Here is an 18481-nt window from a genome sequence, read left to right on the forward strand (position 1 = left end):
ATGTAGGGTCTGTTTTGTTTGGATTGAATCCTCCCAGGCAGCCATAACAGCCTAGGCATCCAAAATCGGACGCCCGCCAGACACGTCTGCCTGGGAAGAAAGCAAACACGCACTTACAAACTTAGTACAGTCCTAATATATGCCTACATTGGGTAAAGAAAAATTTGCCTCTAAGGGCACAATGCTCTCACATTATGCACCACAAGATTCGTACTGAGATTCGTGCCCAGCAGGAGAGAGACAATCGCGTACATTGTCAATCCTTTGATTATAAGTTACCAGTACAAAGTATGCAAAAGAAATGGAGTTGACTTGTATTTAAGCTTGCTTGCACCTAAAGGTTTTTGCATGAAGCGTTTCACAATTTTACATATATATATATATACACACACAAGAAGACGGGATTCCTTTGGATGGTAAAAAAGGGCAGATTAGTAGTATAACTGAAGTTTAATTCGGTGGTAGAAAAAATAAAAAATGTCCTTATGTTTAAATCTGCACTGAAAACAGAAATTGACATTTACTTGGACATCAGGACCATATGACCATACGAAGTAAGGGATTAATTTAGGGTCACTAACAGTTGTTTGAAAGAGAATCATTATTTTGTGTGCCATTAACTAGTACTATTCCTTAGAGAGACGTTGCACAAATGAACCGTTGAGACACAGCCATCAAATGATAAGATGATAATTACCCTGTTCACTTGGCTGATAAGCCCTGTTGGCTAATTTGTTGTGAGAGAAAAATATTGTTCATTAGCTGAAAAAGTATGACTTATAAGCCAAGCAAATAGAGCGAATGACTGCATCTGCTGAAATTTGGTGAAATTAACATAGAGGTAAAAGCTTTCTCTTTCAGAATAAAGAAAATGCATGGTTGCATTAAGTAGATTGATAAGAAAGAACATAAGCAGAGGAATTGACGACTCCATCCTACTCGATGTTCCTGATTTGAATTTATCCAATTTTGTAGAGCAGGAGTTGATCCAGCTCAAGAACAGAGCAGAAAATGGGAAGCAACAGGAACAATAACACAGGGAACATCTTCAGATGAACCCCCAACCCACATGGGCAATTCAGTTTCAATCATAGACGAATCACCAAGAACAGAAGAAGAATCCACTTTATTATTCATTCACAGATGAGAAATTCATTAATGTTTTTGAATCATGTAATAATCCATGACCACAATCAGTTTAACCGTCACCATATGCACATTTGGCAAAGAACAGAAGAGCAGTAGTAGTATATTCGCAATTTGGCAAGAACAGAAGAGCAGTAGTAGTATATACACATACACACCACCGACAGAGGATGGGCGAGTCTTATTCGCAATTTGGCATTGAATTCCCAAATCGACGAGATTTCAATTCCCAAATCGACGAGATGGGATTGGATGGGGAATCAGATCTCCTCCACCACGATCCAGTCCTCCTCGCCGTCGGAGAACTCCACCGCGATGGTGACGCCGACCATGCAGAACCCCATGTCGTCGTCGTCGTCTTCCTCCTCCTCGTCATCCCCATCTTCCTTGTCATCCAGCAGCAGTCCCTGCTCTCCAATTGCTTGAATCTCTCCTACATCATCTACGTCAGTATCACGCGCCGCCGGATCAGGATCAACCTCTTGGCCACCAGCGTCGGTGTCGGCGTGGCGGCCGACGAAGAGGTCGTAGAGGTCAGAGAGCCCGGCGTCGTTTGCTCCGATCCCGCCGCCTTCGTCGGCGCCGTCCTCCTCCTCCTCGTGCCAGCTGTTGCCGCTTCCGCCGGCCAGGTACGCCAGCAGGGAGGAGGCGGACTTGCCCCTGTACTCGGGGACGCCTTGGCCCTGGTCGACGACGCGCCAGGACACGAGGCGGTGGTTGAGCGCGACGTCGCAGGCGCGGAGCTTGTGCGCGCCCTTGGCCTTGTCCCGCGCCTTGGTGACGGGGTGCGCGTGGCACCCCGCGCACCGGGGCCGCCGGCACTTGCCCGTGCTCCTCGACGCGTTCGTCGGCTTCCCCGCCGCCTTCTCCGTCGCCGCCACCGCCACCGCCACCGGCTCCGCCGCCGCCTCGGCGTCGGCGGCGGCGGTCTTCAGCACCTTGCTGCGGCTGATCCGGACTGTGCCGTGCTGCCGCCCTTCCCTCTTCATCGTCCGGCTTGGGTTGCGGGTTTCTTGGGGGGAGAGGTTGTTGTTTGGTTGGAGAAGAAAGAGGGCCGAGGAACGAGGAGGTTTGGAGATGGTTGGAAAATGGCAATGGCAACTATACAAGCAAGGGGAAGGGGAAAGGGGAGAGGGGGAGGACCATGCGCGTGTGTGGTTGGCCAAGTGTGTGGGAGTCGCCAAGGGGAAGGCGGACCATGGCCGGTGCGGTGCGGTGCCGGCGGGTGGCTGGGGACTTCTTGGGATAGAAGTAGACGTAGAAGTGGTGGGCAAGCAAGATTCACTTGCTGCCAGCGGCATCTGCATGCTATCCCCGTCTCCCGTGTGCACCGGATCAGGAGGATCGTGCATCGTTGGGTCAGGAAGCCAAATCAAATGGGAGGTCAAGGTCAAGGAAGCTAATTCTATTCCGCGCTGCACTAATAATAAAATAATAATACAAAAAAGGGAACTAATAATTGTATTCTAGAGGGATATACCTACGCGGTTGCTTGGGGGAATGGATGATCCAAACTGCAAAGGAATATGATCTGCGACTGCGATCAAAAGGCATGCACGGAACCCTTGTGATAAGAATGGAGATTTCAGGGAGGGAAGGAAATGATCTTTGAGACAGCAGTTCAAAAAAATATTTATTAAACCCAAGGCCTACGGACTATAAACATGGCAACTGTATTTCCTCCCTAAGATAGGAATAGTACTTGCAGCCAGGTGAAGAAGTGTTTTGTTTGCTAGGTCCGTTCGTTTCGCTGAGAAAACAAGCCGAAATACTGTTTCAGTTGATTTGTTGTGAGAGAAAAATATTTTTCTAGCTGAAAAAATAAACTGAAAAGTACAGATTATAAGAGAATCGAACGTGGCAACGGGTTCACAGTCCACACACCGACACACGGATATTCACGACGCACCTTTGCAGAGATGCTCAAAGGCTAAAGTTGTGTAATATACAAAGCCAGTACATGGTTCTTTTATATAAAAAAAAAGAAGAAGAAAAGAAAAAGGTTCAGGTTTTGTAACAATTCAATTGAAAACAGGGTTACGATCAGCACAATATGAAGCCCGTCTTAAACTGACACCGACAGTAGAGTGAAACTCCTTACAAGCAAAGTCGCTAATCTAATACAAGCAACCCTATGTTCTGATCCCTACGACAATGGAGAATGGACAGCCACAAGGTCCTGACACGATCTTGCTTGGAGGAATTCAGCCTCCTCGGCAGGCACGGCACCTGTCCGAGGAATGGACAGAATTCCACCCTTCCTTCTTCTCTTCGTCCCGTGCCGCAAGGCAATTCCTAGGCCCCTCTGCATGCAATGTAACTTCCCTTGTGGAATTCGAGCAGGCTTCCCAAGCAACCGGCGACGCACCCTCTGACCTCTGTGTTTCTGACTGTATGTATCTGGGTGCCACAGCAGTCAGAGGAGGAGAGCTCTCCTTCCGTTACCAGCGGTATCGCCGACTTGCCCATGCAGTCCGGCATCTCATGTTCAGCAGGCAATCAACTTTCGCCTTCACGCTTGCTTCAAACTGATTTGGCATATACCTAGCCCCTAAAAAAATTACAATTTTGGTTCCGGTCAAAAATCAATTATCTTAAATTTGTGAAAGGGTATGTAGCCTAACCCAGAGTCTCAGTAGCACACTGGGCTCGACTCCCCATGAAAACGAAAATTAAATTTCAGAATTTAACAGCGTTGTGCGTGGCACCATGCACCATGGCATTATTTATAGCGGGGAGAGCGCAATCTTGTACTCCTTCACACAATCTTGTACTCTTTCATGTTTCCTAACGTACAGTTTTACAGTTTTAACAATCTTGTAGTCTTTCAGGTTTCCTAACGTACAGTTTTAGTTATGACTATTTCAACTGGTTAGTTTCTTCGCATGGCTGATTAAACTTTTCTTTCCTTCCATAAATATTTTTCTTCTTTAAAAAAACTCTAAAATATATTTTCTTTTCTTCCATGTCAGTTTCTTAATTTCTCAGTTTCCTTACATGAACGCCTATAAATATCTCTGATTGATTCATACTCTTGATTAGCTTTTTTTACATGGGTAACCTTAATAAACAACTAATAAAAAATCAAAGGGTAACCTTAATAAACAACTAATAAAAAATCGAAAAGTCCACATGATAGGAATGCAGTATCTTTTTTCTTTAATAGTACAGTACATATATCTTTATTTAAGGACATGACGCACAAACAAAAATAACCTCGCAGTTGAAGGCATCCTAGCTCTGTTCGTTTCTCTTATAATCCGTACTTTTTAGTTTTTTTTTTCAGTCAGAACAGTATTTCGGTTTATTTTTTCAGCGAAACGAACGTGCCCTGGATTCATTACCGTCGTGCGGCATACGCGTGGCCTGGTTGTCACCAGGGGTGTATACAGTATGTGGAGCCGCCGCGTGTCAGTGTCACCTTCGTTGTGATCGAATAATCGAACTAACTGGCAAGCCCAAGTATATATATATATGTATGCATGTAACGGCCATCTTGTATCGTATTGTATTTGTAGCTGCAGGGATACGATGAGTCGATGACGCGGATCGATCGGATTTGAAGCGCGCAGCATTGTACAGGGTGTAGTACGTGAACGAGGGCTGATCGAAAAAATGGCTGATGCTAATTTGTAGTGAGAAAAAAACACTATTATTTCGTTAAAACGGTACGGCTGATAAATTCGAGTGAACAGGGCCGAGATCGACGACCATGCATTAATTGATGCACATGCCTCTGTTTATGCCGGTTTTGTGTAGTACTCCTACGTACATAGCTGTCTCTAAAACGAGATCGACCATGCATGTGGTGTGTGCCTCCCTACGTGTGACGTGCATGTGTGCAAGAATTCTACGGCTTGCATTGCATTGCTGGCCGTTACATTTCCACCCCCGATCCCTGCACAACAGAAACAAAACAACCTCGATCGCGTCTCAAACAAACTGGAACAGAGACAGATCAGCGCTGCGGGGGATATGCACACATATATACCGCATAATAAAAGCTGGAAGAGCATGCATCATCTCTGAGCAGAAGCAGAACCATTGTCCCACACCCCGATTCCCAAGAGAAAACCCAGCCAGAGCCAGTAGTGCACTGTGCGCAGCGCCACCGCCGAACTGCTATGTCAACGACGATCTTGCCGGCGCTCCTGTCCCCACCGGCGGCTCTCCTGCCCCCGACGGCGGCGATCTGCTCGGTGACGGTCGTCGTCCGCCAGCGCGACTCCACGGGCGAGCGGTTGGGCGGCTTCGTGTTCCTCGGGTTGGTCCTCGTCGCCCTCCTGGTGAGGTGGCTGTTTGGATTGTATCTGAGGGCGCAGCAGGCCGCGGCCGCGGCACCAGCACCGGTAGCGGAGGCAGCAGCGCATGTCACCCTACGAGCAGCTCTCTTGGCCTTTCTACTCGTAGCCTCTGGCGCCGATGCATCTCCAAGGACCCCGGAGGATTTTGGTCGTCATCAGAAGTTGCATTCGCTCCAGAGGTTTTTAGCCGACCCGACCTACGTGAGTTCATATCCATCCATCGTACCATTATTCTAAATTCCTGTTACCGGTACTGTGCTTGTTGAGCTAGCTCTGCATTTGTTGCATAACTTAGTTCGCGTTCCATGGAGCTGAGGCCACACCGGATGGCTACTACGGGTTCATCGCCACGCTGGACGTGTACGGCTTCCCAGAGCTGAAGCACGGACAAGGCACCGCGGGCTCAGTCTGGGTCGTGGATGAAGGGGACGGTGCACAGGCAAATGCCAAAGCCATTATCATCGGCTGGAATGTTCTGCCAGCTCTGTACGGCGATTCGCGCACGCATTTCTTTACTTCCTGGACAGCAAGTCCTCACTCTCCGTCTCTTAGTAGAAAGATATTATATATGCATGTATCATATCGGTGTGCAATGGTGTTCAATACTGATACTGTACGAGTGTACGTACTTTCTTTGGTTGCAGGATGACGGGTTTACGCCTGAACACCAAGTGCGCCGGATTCCAGCCGGAGAAAGGCGCAGCCATAGCTCCCGGCGACGTCATCCAGAACGTCTCCACTCCCAAGGGCGGCGGCACCAAGCAAAACCTGAGCCTTAAGATCGTCAAGCAGGGCGGCGCGTCGGGCGACTGGGTGGTGCACGCGGGCCTGAACCGTGAGCCGGCGCCCATATCGGCCGCTTCCCCAGGTCGCTCTTCACGGGAGGCTTCGCGGAGAAGGCGGCGGCCGTGCGGTTCGGCGGCATGGTGACCGCGGACAATCCGCCGGCGCCCATGGGCAGCGGCTACCTGCCTGGGGCGTCCGCCGCGTCCGTGACCGGCGTCCAGCTCGTCGGCCCCGACGGGCGTGCGTCGCCGGTGACGTCGGACCTGCCCAAGCTGGAGAGCAGGCCCGAGGCGTACGCCGTCAGCCCCGTGGAGAATGGCAGCTTCTTCTACGGAGGACCGGCCAAGGAGACCGCGGCCCGTGCGCGATCGATCCATCCATCGAGGTTGTTGGTTGTGAAATGCCTGCGCGTGCGTGCAGTGGGCGAAATCAAAATGTACGAGTTTAATTAAAGCACGGTGTAACAAATAAATTGAAATGCACTTCCTAGATGACACAAGCAAAAAATTCTCAAGGCGATACACATGGCAAGTCGACGTATGTACTATGTCGGTCCGAATCTGTCCTAACGAAAAAAAAAACAATGAAATTGAATATTTGACATGTGTGAGCACAAAGGTAATACGTAGGCCTCCTTTGGAATGCTATAAATTTGACACGGTTCATTTTCACACGACCGAAGAGGGCTGGGATTCGCTCAAACACATGGATAAGGAATTGGATATTGGGCCTTGGCCCTTGGGCTGGCGGGTCGGGCTTCAGCTGGTGGGTCGGGCTGTTTGTTCAGCTGTCATGAGTTATGTGTGTCATGGGTCGGATTTCAACAGAATTCTGAACATGTTGGCTGTTGCTCGTCTCCTACCTCGCGCTCGCGGAACCAGTCGCATCCTTCCAATCCTTGTTCTGTTCTTGCTGCTCCATTCCCAAAATCTCCATTCAGTTTAGCCGCTTGTTATCGAGTGTGTAACACGCCGCTGGCGGCCTCTCACCGGAGGGCGAGAGAAGCAGCCGAACCTGGGCACCATATCCCACGCACGCGGTAATGTCGTCCCGTGCCCGCATCTCCTCTCCGCCGTCTTCACCCCCGCCGCTTCCTCCTCGCCGTCACCGCGCGCTCCCCACCTCGCCCTCGCCGCCGCCACAGAGCGCGTGAGGTCAGGGACGTTCCGCCCTGAGGAGGCACACCACCTGTTCGGCGAATTGCTGCGTCAAGCTACCCCCATCCCCGAGCGCGCGCTGAACGGATTCCTCGCCGCGCTCGCATGTGCGCCATCCTCCGCTGCCTGTAGAGATGGCCCTGTCCTTGCCGCCTCACTCTTCAACACCACGTCTCGAGCTGATGGCCCGCAGGTGCTGTCCCCTACATTCTGCACCTATGGCATCCTCATGGACTGCTGCACCCAAGCGCACCGCCCGGAGCTAACGCTGGCCTTCTTCGGCCAGCTCCTCAAGACAGGCTTGGGAGTCGATACCATCATCATCTCAAGGGCCTTTGTGAAGCAAAGCGGACAGACGAGGCTTTGGGCATCCTTCTCCACAGAATGTCTGAGTTGGGCTGTGTGCCTGATGTTTTCTCGTACTGCATACTTCTGAAGAGCCTCTGCAACGACGGAAAGAGTGGCCAGGCAGATGAATTGCTACGGATGATGGCTGAAAGGGGACCTGTCTGCTCGCCCGCCGTGGTTGCATATAATACGGTCATCGATGGCTTCTTTAAGGAGGGCAATGTTGATAAAGCATGTGATCTATTCAATGAAATGATGCAGCGGGGCATTTCTGTTGAATACATAGAGTACCTCTAGGAGTAGATTCGGGGCAAAGCCTCTTACTTAGATGGGGAAATAGTTGTTGTACCTTGGGATGAGTCACCCTTTCGGTACATGGCCACCGGTGTCGTGGCAGCTCCGGCGTAGACGCCGGTACCGCGGCGTTGTAGTGGCAATGCAGTGGATGTCCAGTGGCCCAGTGGTGACCCTGCAGGGGCGACGGCGGAGTCGATGGGCTTCCCGTCGCTGGCAGCACTCCTTTGATCGGATTAGGTTTACTGTGGTGGTTCACGGCGGCTCATACCAACCTCGTAGTTAGAGCCGTGATCCCCATCAACCATATTAGGGTATGCCAGGGGCCCATCAACCGTATTAGGGTTGGGCGCCCCCGATCAGGGCGCAGAGACAAGGGCCCAATAGGCTGGTGGAGATCAACTAACAATTTCACCTAATCTATTGACATATAACTCCATTGCTCATGCAATGTGTAAGGCAAGAGCAGTGGACAGGGCAGAGGCCGTCCTTCGACAAATGGTTGATAAAGATGTTCAGCCAGATCGCAGGATGTATAATAACTTGATCTATGGATATTCCTCTATGGGCCAGTGGAGGGAGGCAGTGAGGGTATTTAAAGAGATGACAAGTCAGGGCATCTTACCAAATGTTGTTACTTCGAGCATGTTAATGGCTTCCCTCTGCAAGTATGGAAAAATCAAGGATGCTAGAGATGTGTTTGACTCAATGGCAATGAAGGGCCTAAAACCTGATATTGTCTCCTACGGTCCTACCTAATTATGCTCAACGGGTACACTACTAAAGGATGCCTAGTTGATATGACAGGTCTCTTCAATTTGATGCTAGGAGACAGTATTGCACCTGACATCCATATTTTCAATGTGCTAATCAAGGCATATGCTAACTTTGGAATGCTAGATAGGGCTATGGTTATCTTCAATGAAATGAGCGAGCAAGGAGTGAAACTGTGATGTGGTAACCTATTCAACAGTGATTGCTGCGCTTTGCAGAATTGGTAAGATGGATGATGCTGTGGAAAAATTTAATCAGATGATTGATCAAGGAGTAGCACCCAATATGTGTACTTACTGTTGCCTGATTCAAGGTTTTTGTATTCATGGTGGTTTTGCTGAAAGCCAAGGAATTGGTTTTGGAAATGATGAAGAAAGGTATGCGTCCTAACACTGTTTTCTTCAGTTCAATAATAAACAACCTTTGCAAACAAGGAAGAGTAATGGATGCACAAAATATATTTGACTTAACTGTAAATATTGGTCTGCATCCTACTGTTTGGGAGTATAGTATGCTGATGGATGGGTACTGTCTAGTTGGCAAGATGAAGAAAGCATTAAGAGTATTTGATGCTATGGTGTCAGCTGGCATTGAACCAAATGATGTAGTGTATGGTACACATGTTAATGGCTATTGTAAAGTTGGAAGGATCGATGAAGGGTTGAGTCTTTTCAGAGAAATTTTGCATAAGGGAATAAAGCCTTCAACTAGTTTATACAACATCATACTTCATGGGTTATTTCAGGCTGGGAGAACAGTTCCTGCAAAGGTGAAATTTCATGAAATGATTGAAAGTGGAATCGCAATGGACACATATACTTACAACATAGTTCTTGGTGGACTTTCTAAAAACAACTGCTCTGATGAAGCAATCTTGCTTTTCAAAGAACTACATGCAATGAATGTAAAGATTGATATCACAACTCTCAATATCATGATAGCTGGAATGTTTCAAATCAGGAGAGTTGAAGAAGCCAAGGATCTGTTTGCTTCAATCTCAGGAAATGGACTGGTACCTTGTGTTGTAACTTACACTGTAATGATGACAAATCTTATAAAAGAAGGATTGATGGAAGAGGCAGACGATATGTTTTCATCCATGGAGAATTCTGGTTGTGATCCTGACTCTCGATTGCTGAATCATGTGGTTAGGGAATTACTAGAGAAAGATGAAATAGTCAGGGCTGGAACTTACCTGTCCAAAATTGACGAGAGAAATTTCTCAGTTGAACATTCAACCACAACATTGCTGATTGATCTCTTCTCAAGCAATAGGACTTGTCGGGAACACATAAGATTTCTCCCTGCAAAGGTATCATTCTCTTGGAGGGGCCAACCCGTATTGATTGTTAGTAAATCTTACAAGGAAGCATAGATCTCAAAAAAAAAAACTTCTTGACTTGCTGTTTTCACCTAGGAAATTGCTGCAAGTTAAAAGTCATGTAGATGTGAGATTTTCTCTCGTAGCATTAGCATATTTATCATGGCGGTTAATACAACTGATGTTGTACTTATGAAGAATGACTTCTGAATTCTGACATAGAATGTAGCTCTTGTGATCATACGAGGCATGATATAATGAATATTTTTGGAATCAGTCCTTTCATGCACCTGCCACTGGTAGGATAAATGTGATCTTATCTAAAACAGTTAGTTCACTTAATGTGCATGTTTTCTTGGAAGATTTCTTCTCATTTGACATGCTTGATATTCAGATGTTATTTTACTTTTGATTCAACAATTCTTGTACCGAATGTTCAGGTGGCCTGATGACGGAGTGTTTGATGTTTAAGGGCATATTCGCTCGGCGGATCGCCCAGCATTATTGATGTTTTACTCTCCAACTGTGTGCTTTCCGTACACAACTGAAGTGTGATTCTCTCTTGTAGCATGTTTTGTCATGGCTGTTAACACAACCGATGCTGCAGTTATGAGGAATGAGATTGTGACTGCTGAATTCTGATGGAGAATGTAGCATGCGTTGCCGCGTTGGTGAGCTCTCTTGGCGACCTGGCTGAGCTGCCGAGCTCGTCATGTCATGGCGCTTGGGTTCTCTTCTCGATGATCATGGCGCAGAACAGAAGCAGCTCTCGGGCTGCAGTCGGACGGAGGAGCTTGGGGTCTCTGCTCATGACGCAAAACAGAGCACCTGAGGATCAAGCGGGCAGCTCTCGAGCTGGAGTCGGACGGAGGAGCTTGGGGTCTCTGCTCATGACGCAAAACAGAGCACCTGAGGATCAAGCGTGTTGGTGCCAGGCGCTGCCTCGAGTTGCGGATACGATTTTAGTCAATTTTTGACCGATCAAATGAACTAGGATGGCCAAATACAAAATTTAGCACCGGAGCAAATTTGGTCAAAATAGCTAAAAATTTGGCTTTGTATTATTCTCTGAAACATACTGTATGGGTTAGCAACCAAACACAGCAAAGGTACGGTGCCGTTTTTACATTAAAATTAAAGGACCAGATGTTAAATTTGTGAACTTATATTGTTTTAGTAGGGTGATGACATGCTGAAATCATCGGGTCACGGCGAAGGATTATTGTAGTGGGATGTCTTATCTGCAAACAATTGGACTTCAACGTAGTATTAGTTAGTGGTGGGGAGAAACAATTGGACTTCAACGTAAGTTGTACAGAATCGTTGTTCAGGGGTTGTACAGGTTTTAGTATTAAGTATTTGCAATCTCTGGCGATGTAATCTCTGGCATGTGGCGCTCTGGCGTGTAGGGGGATGTGAGGCTTCAGAGCTAGGAAATCCTCCTCCGGAACAACCTCCGCCATGATCCAAGCACCCTGGGGGTCACTGCTTCATACACAATGTCCACCCAACACAAACTAAGGATGCATTTGCTCTGCAACAAACTTAAAGCTAACATAATAGCATAGACAGTTCCATGCACACAAAAGCCAGAACAATCACGACGCAGAGCGGTAAGGAGAATATTTGATTCCAAACAACATATTAAATTCTCACATAAACTGGAACAGGTCGCTTGTAACAATTACCAAGAGTTCTTCACGTTCACAGGACAGCAAAATTAGCTACCACGATAGGACCAAACCACCACAGCTTATGGGAGCGAAATGACACAACTCTAGTCGAACAGGGAGAATCCCATGTCGTCGTCGCTCTCTTCCTTCTCCTCTTCCTTCTTCTCCTCCTTGGGAGCCTCAGCCGCGGCACCACTTGATGCGGCGGCGGCACTGCCACCGGCGCTAACCAACATTGCACCGCCACCGACAGCACCGACGATCACCTGCCAAGATCAAGTATTGAACATCAGGATGTGTTGATGATGGACAAGACTACAGATATGATTCAAGCAAAACATATACAAAGCAAAGATATCTAATCATCATCAACATTACTAACACGTTCAATGGTTTCTTGATTTCAAAAACACACAGGTAACATTGCCATTAAGTGTCAAGCAATTATAAATAAAAAACTATACTGCCAGCAAAAGTACCTATCCTACCAGGCTACCACATACAGATACATGTTTGGGTGAATCCTAGAACTTTCACAATGTTGCTTACAATCAGACAGAACACACAGGTTTCAAGCATAGCGGTTTGTTACATCAAAACTCTTCAATCTATAGTTTTATACCAACAAGACAAATAGATCATCAACAGCCCAACACTAAGCTGCTATGCCATACAACATCCGGTACTCTAGCCGATAATATCAACCGACAATCCTATTGCTCTATAGGGGCGATCAGAAAGTGCAATCGACCTAATACAGACACCTTCGCATCTACATCTAAATCTATATACTGTATAAACGTTAGATCCAGGGGGGTCGGGAGGGCGGCGTCGACGAGCAGACCTGGAAGACGGCGGAGGTGGGGGTGACCATGGAGAAGGACGACTGAACGCCGGAGGAGGAGTCGGCCGCGGATGCAGCAGCTACGAGGGCGCGCTGCAGCGCGTAGGGGGTGGCGGCGGAGGCCTCGATCTCGCCGGAGTGCTGCTTGGCAGTCCACTCGCCGCCGGAGTTGCGGCACACGAAGGTGTAGACGCCCATGTCGCTGGTTCCTGCGTGCGCGGCGGCGAGGGAGGAGGAAGGGGGGCGGAGGCTTTGGGGATTTGGGAGGCTGCTGGGGCGAAACCCTAGCGGTGGGTGGGTTTGTGTAGTGGTTCCGTGGGCCCGTGCTGGTCCGGGAAGAGCCCGTGAACCGTGTTGGGTCGGGTCCTCATGGGTGTGCTGTACCATGATTATTTGGGCTTAGTTCGTTTAATACTTGGCCCAACATCAAGGAAACGCACAACTCAACTTTCATGATCATGCGATTTTCCCCTTTATATAAAAACATATTTTTGTCCTCCCTTATAACTTTTAAAACTGTTTTTTTTTTGCACCTGAGCGGTTTTGGACAACGATTTTATTCAATGTGGCACCACATCAGCTACTAGGAGCTAAATCGGACTTCGTTAAGTTTTTTTTCGGTTAACTTGGACTACATATATTGTTTTTGTACAATTTCTTTTTCATAGGAAAAAATTATTATAATTAAAAATCCTAAAATCCAAAGTCTTACAAAAATTATAGATAATTTGTTTTAGCTCAAAAAAATATGGAATCAAATTCATATTTTGCTAAAATCACGCTTCATCTTATGATGCTTATCTTCGAATTATTTGAATCTTCTATGACTATTTTTGTGTTTGTTTGTAACTAGATGCTCTTCCTATCTATAACTAGTCAATGTTGATCACCTGAATAACATAGAAGGCGAAGTGACATGGACTCTTCTCGCTGACAAATGCTCTCGTTATCTATTATTTTTCTAGTTTTCCTCAAATTGTTTTGTATTACTTTTTTTGGATTGACACAGGTGGAACATGTTATCCACACTCCGCACTCCATGCTTTTCACACTAAGATGATCATATATAGAATCAAGTGACACTTGTGTTGATACTAAATAGGATCAGGTATGATATAGTTGCATGGCAATTGTGTTGTCGCCAAAGTAACTTATACCATTACATAGTCCGAGCCTTCAATGGAGACTAATTACAACAGATAATAAGGTCTACCAGTAAATAAACAACAAAATGAGTCCATATAAGACTCAAATAGTTCCAAGTTAGTTACTATAAGATATAGCATGACTTTAGGAAACTTATGAAACTGGTTTTAAAAATTTATAAGCTAAAATAATTTTTCTTTGATTAAACCAGATTCTAGAAATTTAGGTTTTTTATTTTTTCTAGGGAAAGATATTTGGATATTTCTTTGAAGATATTTATAGTCCTACTAGCAAATGTACCCATGCGTTGCAACGGGTTGTTATTTTCGTTCTTATGTTGTTAACACTTTCCTCACCCTCACAGTTCTGCCATCTTTGAATCGTCTATGACAATACGTAATATGTATAGACTCTCGACGACAATATGTATTTATCAGGAAAGCATCTTACAGACATATGAGTTAGCCATCTATCTTCACCAGAATAATCATGCACGAGCCACAAGTGGTGTCATCTTTCTTGTACAACAAATCTTCCTCTCCGTATGCACGGTCGCGCGGACTGGGACTGAGCTCGTTCATCCACAAAAGCTAATGTCATCCACAAAAGCTAGTGTGTCATAGTGTGTTGCTACAAAATATATTTTTTATTAGTTGTTTTTGCTACTACGGACAGTAGAATATTTTTTAATTCAAAATTAAGAATGTTTTTGCCTGTCTTGCATTTAAAAATATATGACAAATTTAGGGACCAAATTTACTTTTTTAACTCATCAGCCATCCACTTCCTTTCTCCCTCCCCAAATGTGAGACTATACTTGGAGAAACGGGCCGCACGGCACGACACGGCACTAAGAGGCACGGTAGGTTAGCCGTGTCGTGCCTGTTAGTGCCGTCATGCCGAAGTACCGGCCCAAGTACGGCACTATAAGTTCTTAGACGTGTCGTGCCATGCCACTAAGCACGGCGGCATTGCAGTGCTCGTGTTGGCATGGTGTAAGGTCAAGATGGCGACCAGAGGGGGTGAATAGTCGTTTCTAAATTTAATCGAGCCGGCTAACCAAAACAATTACGGAATTAAGACAATCGGTCTAGCCAAGACTACAGCCCTCTATTGAAGTTCACAAACACCTTATAAAGATCCTAATTGTGCAACAAAGGTGTTGGGCTAGCTAGAGCTCACATATCCAATTCAAGGAGCAAGGTCACACAAACCTATGCCACTAGTATTTTACACACCAGGGAGCTCCTGCATAATTTTAGTAAGCAAAAACACAAAACTCCTGAGCTTACTAGCAATGCTCAATAACAAGACAACCAATGCTAAATTATAGAGTGTAAATACTTAGCTACATAAACTAAGAAATATGACTAACAAGGTTACACAAATCAAATTAGTCATGCAAGAGAGCTACTTCTATGCTACACAAACAAGAAGGTAACTAGTAAGCTACACAAACTAACTAATTACAAGAGCAACTACACAAGCACAATGTATATGAGAGTAATTACAAGCTTATGTAAGGGGATTGCAAACCAATGAGAAGAACAATGTTGACACGGTGATTTTCTCCCGAGGTTCATGTGCTTGCCAACACGCTACGTCCCTGTTGCGTCGACCGCTCACTTAGTAGTTCGGCGGCTAATTGGCATCACCCGTCAAGCCTGTATGTCGGGCACCGCAAGAACCTACCCTAAAAGTGAGGATAGTTCAATGACATGCTCTACTAGAGTTGCTCTTCGCGGCTCCCGCAGGGCGAGCACAATACCTCTCATAGAGCTCTTCTCCAAAGCACCACACAAGCTTCTTGCGGGCTTCGACGGAGACCACCACTAAGCCGTCTAGGAGGTGGCAACCTCCAAGAGTAACAAGCATCATCGGCTTGCAACACGACCACCTAGTGCCACTTGATGTAACCTCACGATGCAATCACACTAGAATCGCTCATTCATACAATCGGATGAACACTATCAAGCATATGCGAGATTGAGGGCTCCTAAGCACTCTCAAGCATGGACACAAAGTCCTTCGAGGTGCTGAAAGGTCCTAATATGGCTAGAGGAGGGGTGAATAGCCTATTTAAAAATCTACAAATCAACTAGAGTAATTTGATTAGTATAACAAATAAGCAAAATGCAAACTTTCTCTAGCTCTACAAGGGTTGCAAGCCACCTATCCAACAATTCTAGTTGCAATGATTGTTAGACACATAACTTGTTATGATACTACTCACTAAGAGCTCTCAAACTTGCTACTCTAAAGAGCTCCACTAAATGAACTTAAATAGCGAAGCAAGCTCTCAATTCTAATTACACTAAAGAGCTTGCCACAACTAGTTTGCAAGAATATAAATGAGTGAGTATGATGATTATACCGCCGTGTAGAGAAGTGAACCAATCACAAGATGAATAATAAACCAATCACTGGGAGAATACAAAATGGTAAGAGACAACCGATTTTCTCCCGAGGTTCATGTGCTTGCCAACACGCTAGTCCTCGTTGTGTCGACCAACACTTGGTGGTTCGGTGGCTAAGAGGTGTTGCACAAACCTCGTCCACACGATTGAACACCGCAAGAACCTACCCACAAGTGAGGTAACTCAATGACACGAGCAATCCACTAGAGTTACCTTTCAGCGCTCCGCTGGAGAACGTACAAATCCCCTCACAATCACCGGAGATGGCCACAAACAATCACCAACTCGTGCTAATCCTCCACCACTGCACCAAGCCGTCTAGGTGGTGGCAACCACCAAGAGCAACAAGTGAATCCCGTAGCGAAACACGAATGTCAAGTGCCACTAGATACAATCACTCAAGCAATGCACTTTGATTCTCTCCCAATCTCACAATGATGATGAATCAATGATGGAGATGAGTGGGAGGGCTTTGGCTAAGCTCATAAGGTTGCTATGTCAATGCAAATGGCCAAGAGAGTGAGCTTCAACCAGCCATGGGGCTTAAATAGAAGCCCCCACGAAATAGAGCCATTGTACCCCTTCACTGAGCACAACTCGGGGTGACCGGACGCTCCGGTCGGATCGATTGAACGCTGGCCCTCAGCGTCCGGTCACATGATACACGCCACGTGTCCCCTCTCTTTGAATACTATTCATCAGATTTCAACGGTCATCTGTTGACCGGACGCAGCGCACAAACTGACCGGATGCTCAGCCTCCAGCGTCCGACTGTTTCTAGTAAAGTTCCAGAAATGAATTTCTTCGACCGAACGCGTCCGGACATGCTTGACCGGACCCTGCTAGCGTCCGGTCTCATAGTGACTTTCTTCTGCGCTGCCCGACAATAGGACTGGACGCTGGACCTCAGCGTCCGGCTAGTCCAAGACCCAGCATCCGATCGATGACCGACGCTGGCGTCTATGCTGCCACACTTGACCAGACACGCCGGTCCCTCTGAGATCAGCGTCCGATCACTTAGTGACCAGCAAGACTAACTCCTTTTCACCTCTAACTTCTTCACCCTTGCTTAAATGTGCCAACAACCAAGTGTATCACCTTATGCACATGTGTTAGCATATTTTCACAAATATTTTCAAGGGTGTTAGCATTCCACTAGATTCTAAATGCATATGCAATGAGTTAGAGCATCTAGTGATACTTTGATAATGTAACAGAACCGACCAATTATACGAAATTAAGTAAGAAAATCATCCGCCAGAGCAGACGATTTAGCAAACTTAAGCCCGTATAACCTGGTAGTCCGTGAAATCATGAAGGATTTCAAACCAACTTCTATTCCAGCCAAGATCGTAATAAGTTTAGCGGTCACCATCACATATTACATGAAAGTTTGCATCTCAGATACATCAGAGTTTAAACATAGTTATTACAAAACAAGTTCGAATAAAAGTAGCGGAAGCCATTTGTTCAAATCACACACACTCACACGGAGTTCAAATACAGTGCCAGCGAATGATCATCTCCAACAAAAGCATCACACGAGACATAAGGAATGACCATGCCCATGGTCCTAAGCATCACCCATCGCAGGATAAAGGCAGTTGATACAGTAGCCATAATACATCTGCCCATCTGCAACAAGTGGGAATAAAACCCTGAGTACGAGAAGGTACTCAGCTAGACTTACCCGACATAACCAAAAATAAGTGACACCAAGGATTATGAAGGGCTTTATAGTAGGGTAGCTGACTCATTTGCGAAAAGAAGCATTTTTAGCATTTCAAGACCCTTTTCAAAAGCATTATTGTCAAGTTAATTGTTATTAACCTGTCGACTAGGTTTGCACCTATACTAGAGCAAACATGTGATTAAGCAGATAATGATAACCAATGATCATTAAACAACTTTCATACTGTCATATTCATTATAAATGTCCAAGTGTTCCATCAACATTTACTACGATGAAGTAACTCAAGTCAAGTGCTCACTGTCCAGGAGCGATGGCGATTCGAATCAATTCCTAACCAGCTGATGATTTATTCCTTACACAAACCTCACTCACCCGCTAAAGTGAGATATTGATCACCGAGTCAACTATCCAGGAATCTCGAGTTTGCCAGGAACCACATGTACCCGGGGGGCGACCGACTGCACTTTGGTCTTATCATCTTGCCCCCGTGTCCTACCACACCTGCTCCGGCACAGTGCGTTGCGGGCAATCTACTCGGCCCGAATAATTTCCCAGCTTCACGGTCGGAAGGTACTTTA

General features: G+C 46.3%; 3 protein-coding genes and 1 pseudogene across 3 annotated transcripts; 2 read left to right on the forward strand and 2 right to left on the reverse strand.

Moving 5' to 3' along the window:
* Positions 1 to 1104: 1104 nt before the first annotated feature.
* Positions 1105 to 2135, reverse strand: LOC136521411 (uncharacterized). Its single transcript, XM_066515149.1, has one exon. It carries the CDS (start codon positions 2133 to 2135, stop codon positions 1407 to 1409), a length of 729 nt encoding a protein of 242 aa, XP_066371246.1. The 3' UTR covers positions 1105 to 1406.
* A 2930-nt stretch (positions 2136 to 5065) lies between these two features.
* Positions 5066 to 6734, forward strand: LOC136524342 (uncharacterized). Its single transcript, XM_066517749.1, has 3 exons — positions 5066 to 5651; positions 5746 to 5936; positions 6095 to 6734. Exons 1-3 carry the CDS (start codon positions 5271 to 5273, stop codon positions 6378 to 6380), a joined length of 858 nt encoding a protein of 285 aa, XP_066373846.1. The 5' UTR covers positions 5066 to 5270; the 3' UTR covers positions 6381 to 6734.
* Positions 6404 to 10284, forward strand: LOC136524599 (protein Rf1, mitochondrial-like; annotated as a pseudogene).
* A 1460-nt stretch (positions 10285 to 11744) lies between these two features.
* Positions 11745 to 12935, reverse strand: LOC136521891 (large ribosomal subunit protein P3-like). Its single transcript, XM_066515661.1, has 2 exons — positions 12648 to 12935; positions 11745 to 12069 (listed from the first exon to the last, which is right to left on the reverse strand). The coding sequence occupies exons 1-2, from the start codon at positions 12843 to 12845 to the stop codon at positions 11908 to 11910; spliced, it is 360 nt and encodes a 119-aa protein (XP_066371758.1). The 5' UTR covers positions 12846 to 12935; the 3' UTR covers positions 11745 to 11907.
* Positions 12936 to 18481: the final 5546 nt, after the last annotated feature.

The sequence above is a fragment of the Miscanthus floridulus genome, chromosome 18 (assembly GCF_019320115.1).
Source record: "Miscanthus floridulus cultivar M001 chromosome 18, ASM1932011v1, whole genome shotgun sequence".
In the NCBI taxonomy this organism is placed as follows: domain Eukaryota; kingdom Viridiplantae; phylum Streptophyta; class Magnoliopsida; order Poales; family Poaceae; genus Miscanthus; species Miscanthus floridulus.

Bases quoted from the DNA above. Each gene is read 5' to 3' on its own strand.
- LOC136521411 (XM_066515149.1), bottom strand. From the start codon at position 2,135: ATGAAGAGGGAAGGGCGGCAGCACGGCACAGTCCGGATCAGCCGCAGC.
- LOC136521891 (XM_066515661.1), bottom strand. From the start codon at position 12,845: ATGGGCGTCTACACCTTCGTGTGCCGCAACTCCGGCGGCGAGTGGACT. The intron at 12,070-12,647 runs GTCTGCTCGTCG...TGATCTTGGCAG, and splicing joins CCACCTCCGCCGTCTTCCAG to GTGATCGTCGGTGCTGTCGG.
- LOC136524342 (XM_066517749.1), top strand. From the start codon at position 5,271: ATGTCAACGACGATCTTGCCGGCGCTCCTGTCCCCACCGGCGGCTCTC. The intron at 5,652-5,745 runs GTGAGTTCATAT...TGCATAACTTAG, and splicing joins TTTTAGCCGACCCGACCTAC to TTCGCGTTCCATGGAGCTGA. The intron at 5,937-6,094 runs GTACGGCGATTC...CTTTGGTTGCAG, and splicing joins TGGAATGTTCTGCCAGCTCT to GATGACGGGTTTACGCCTGA.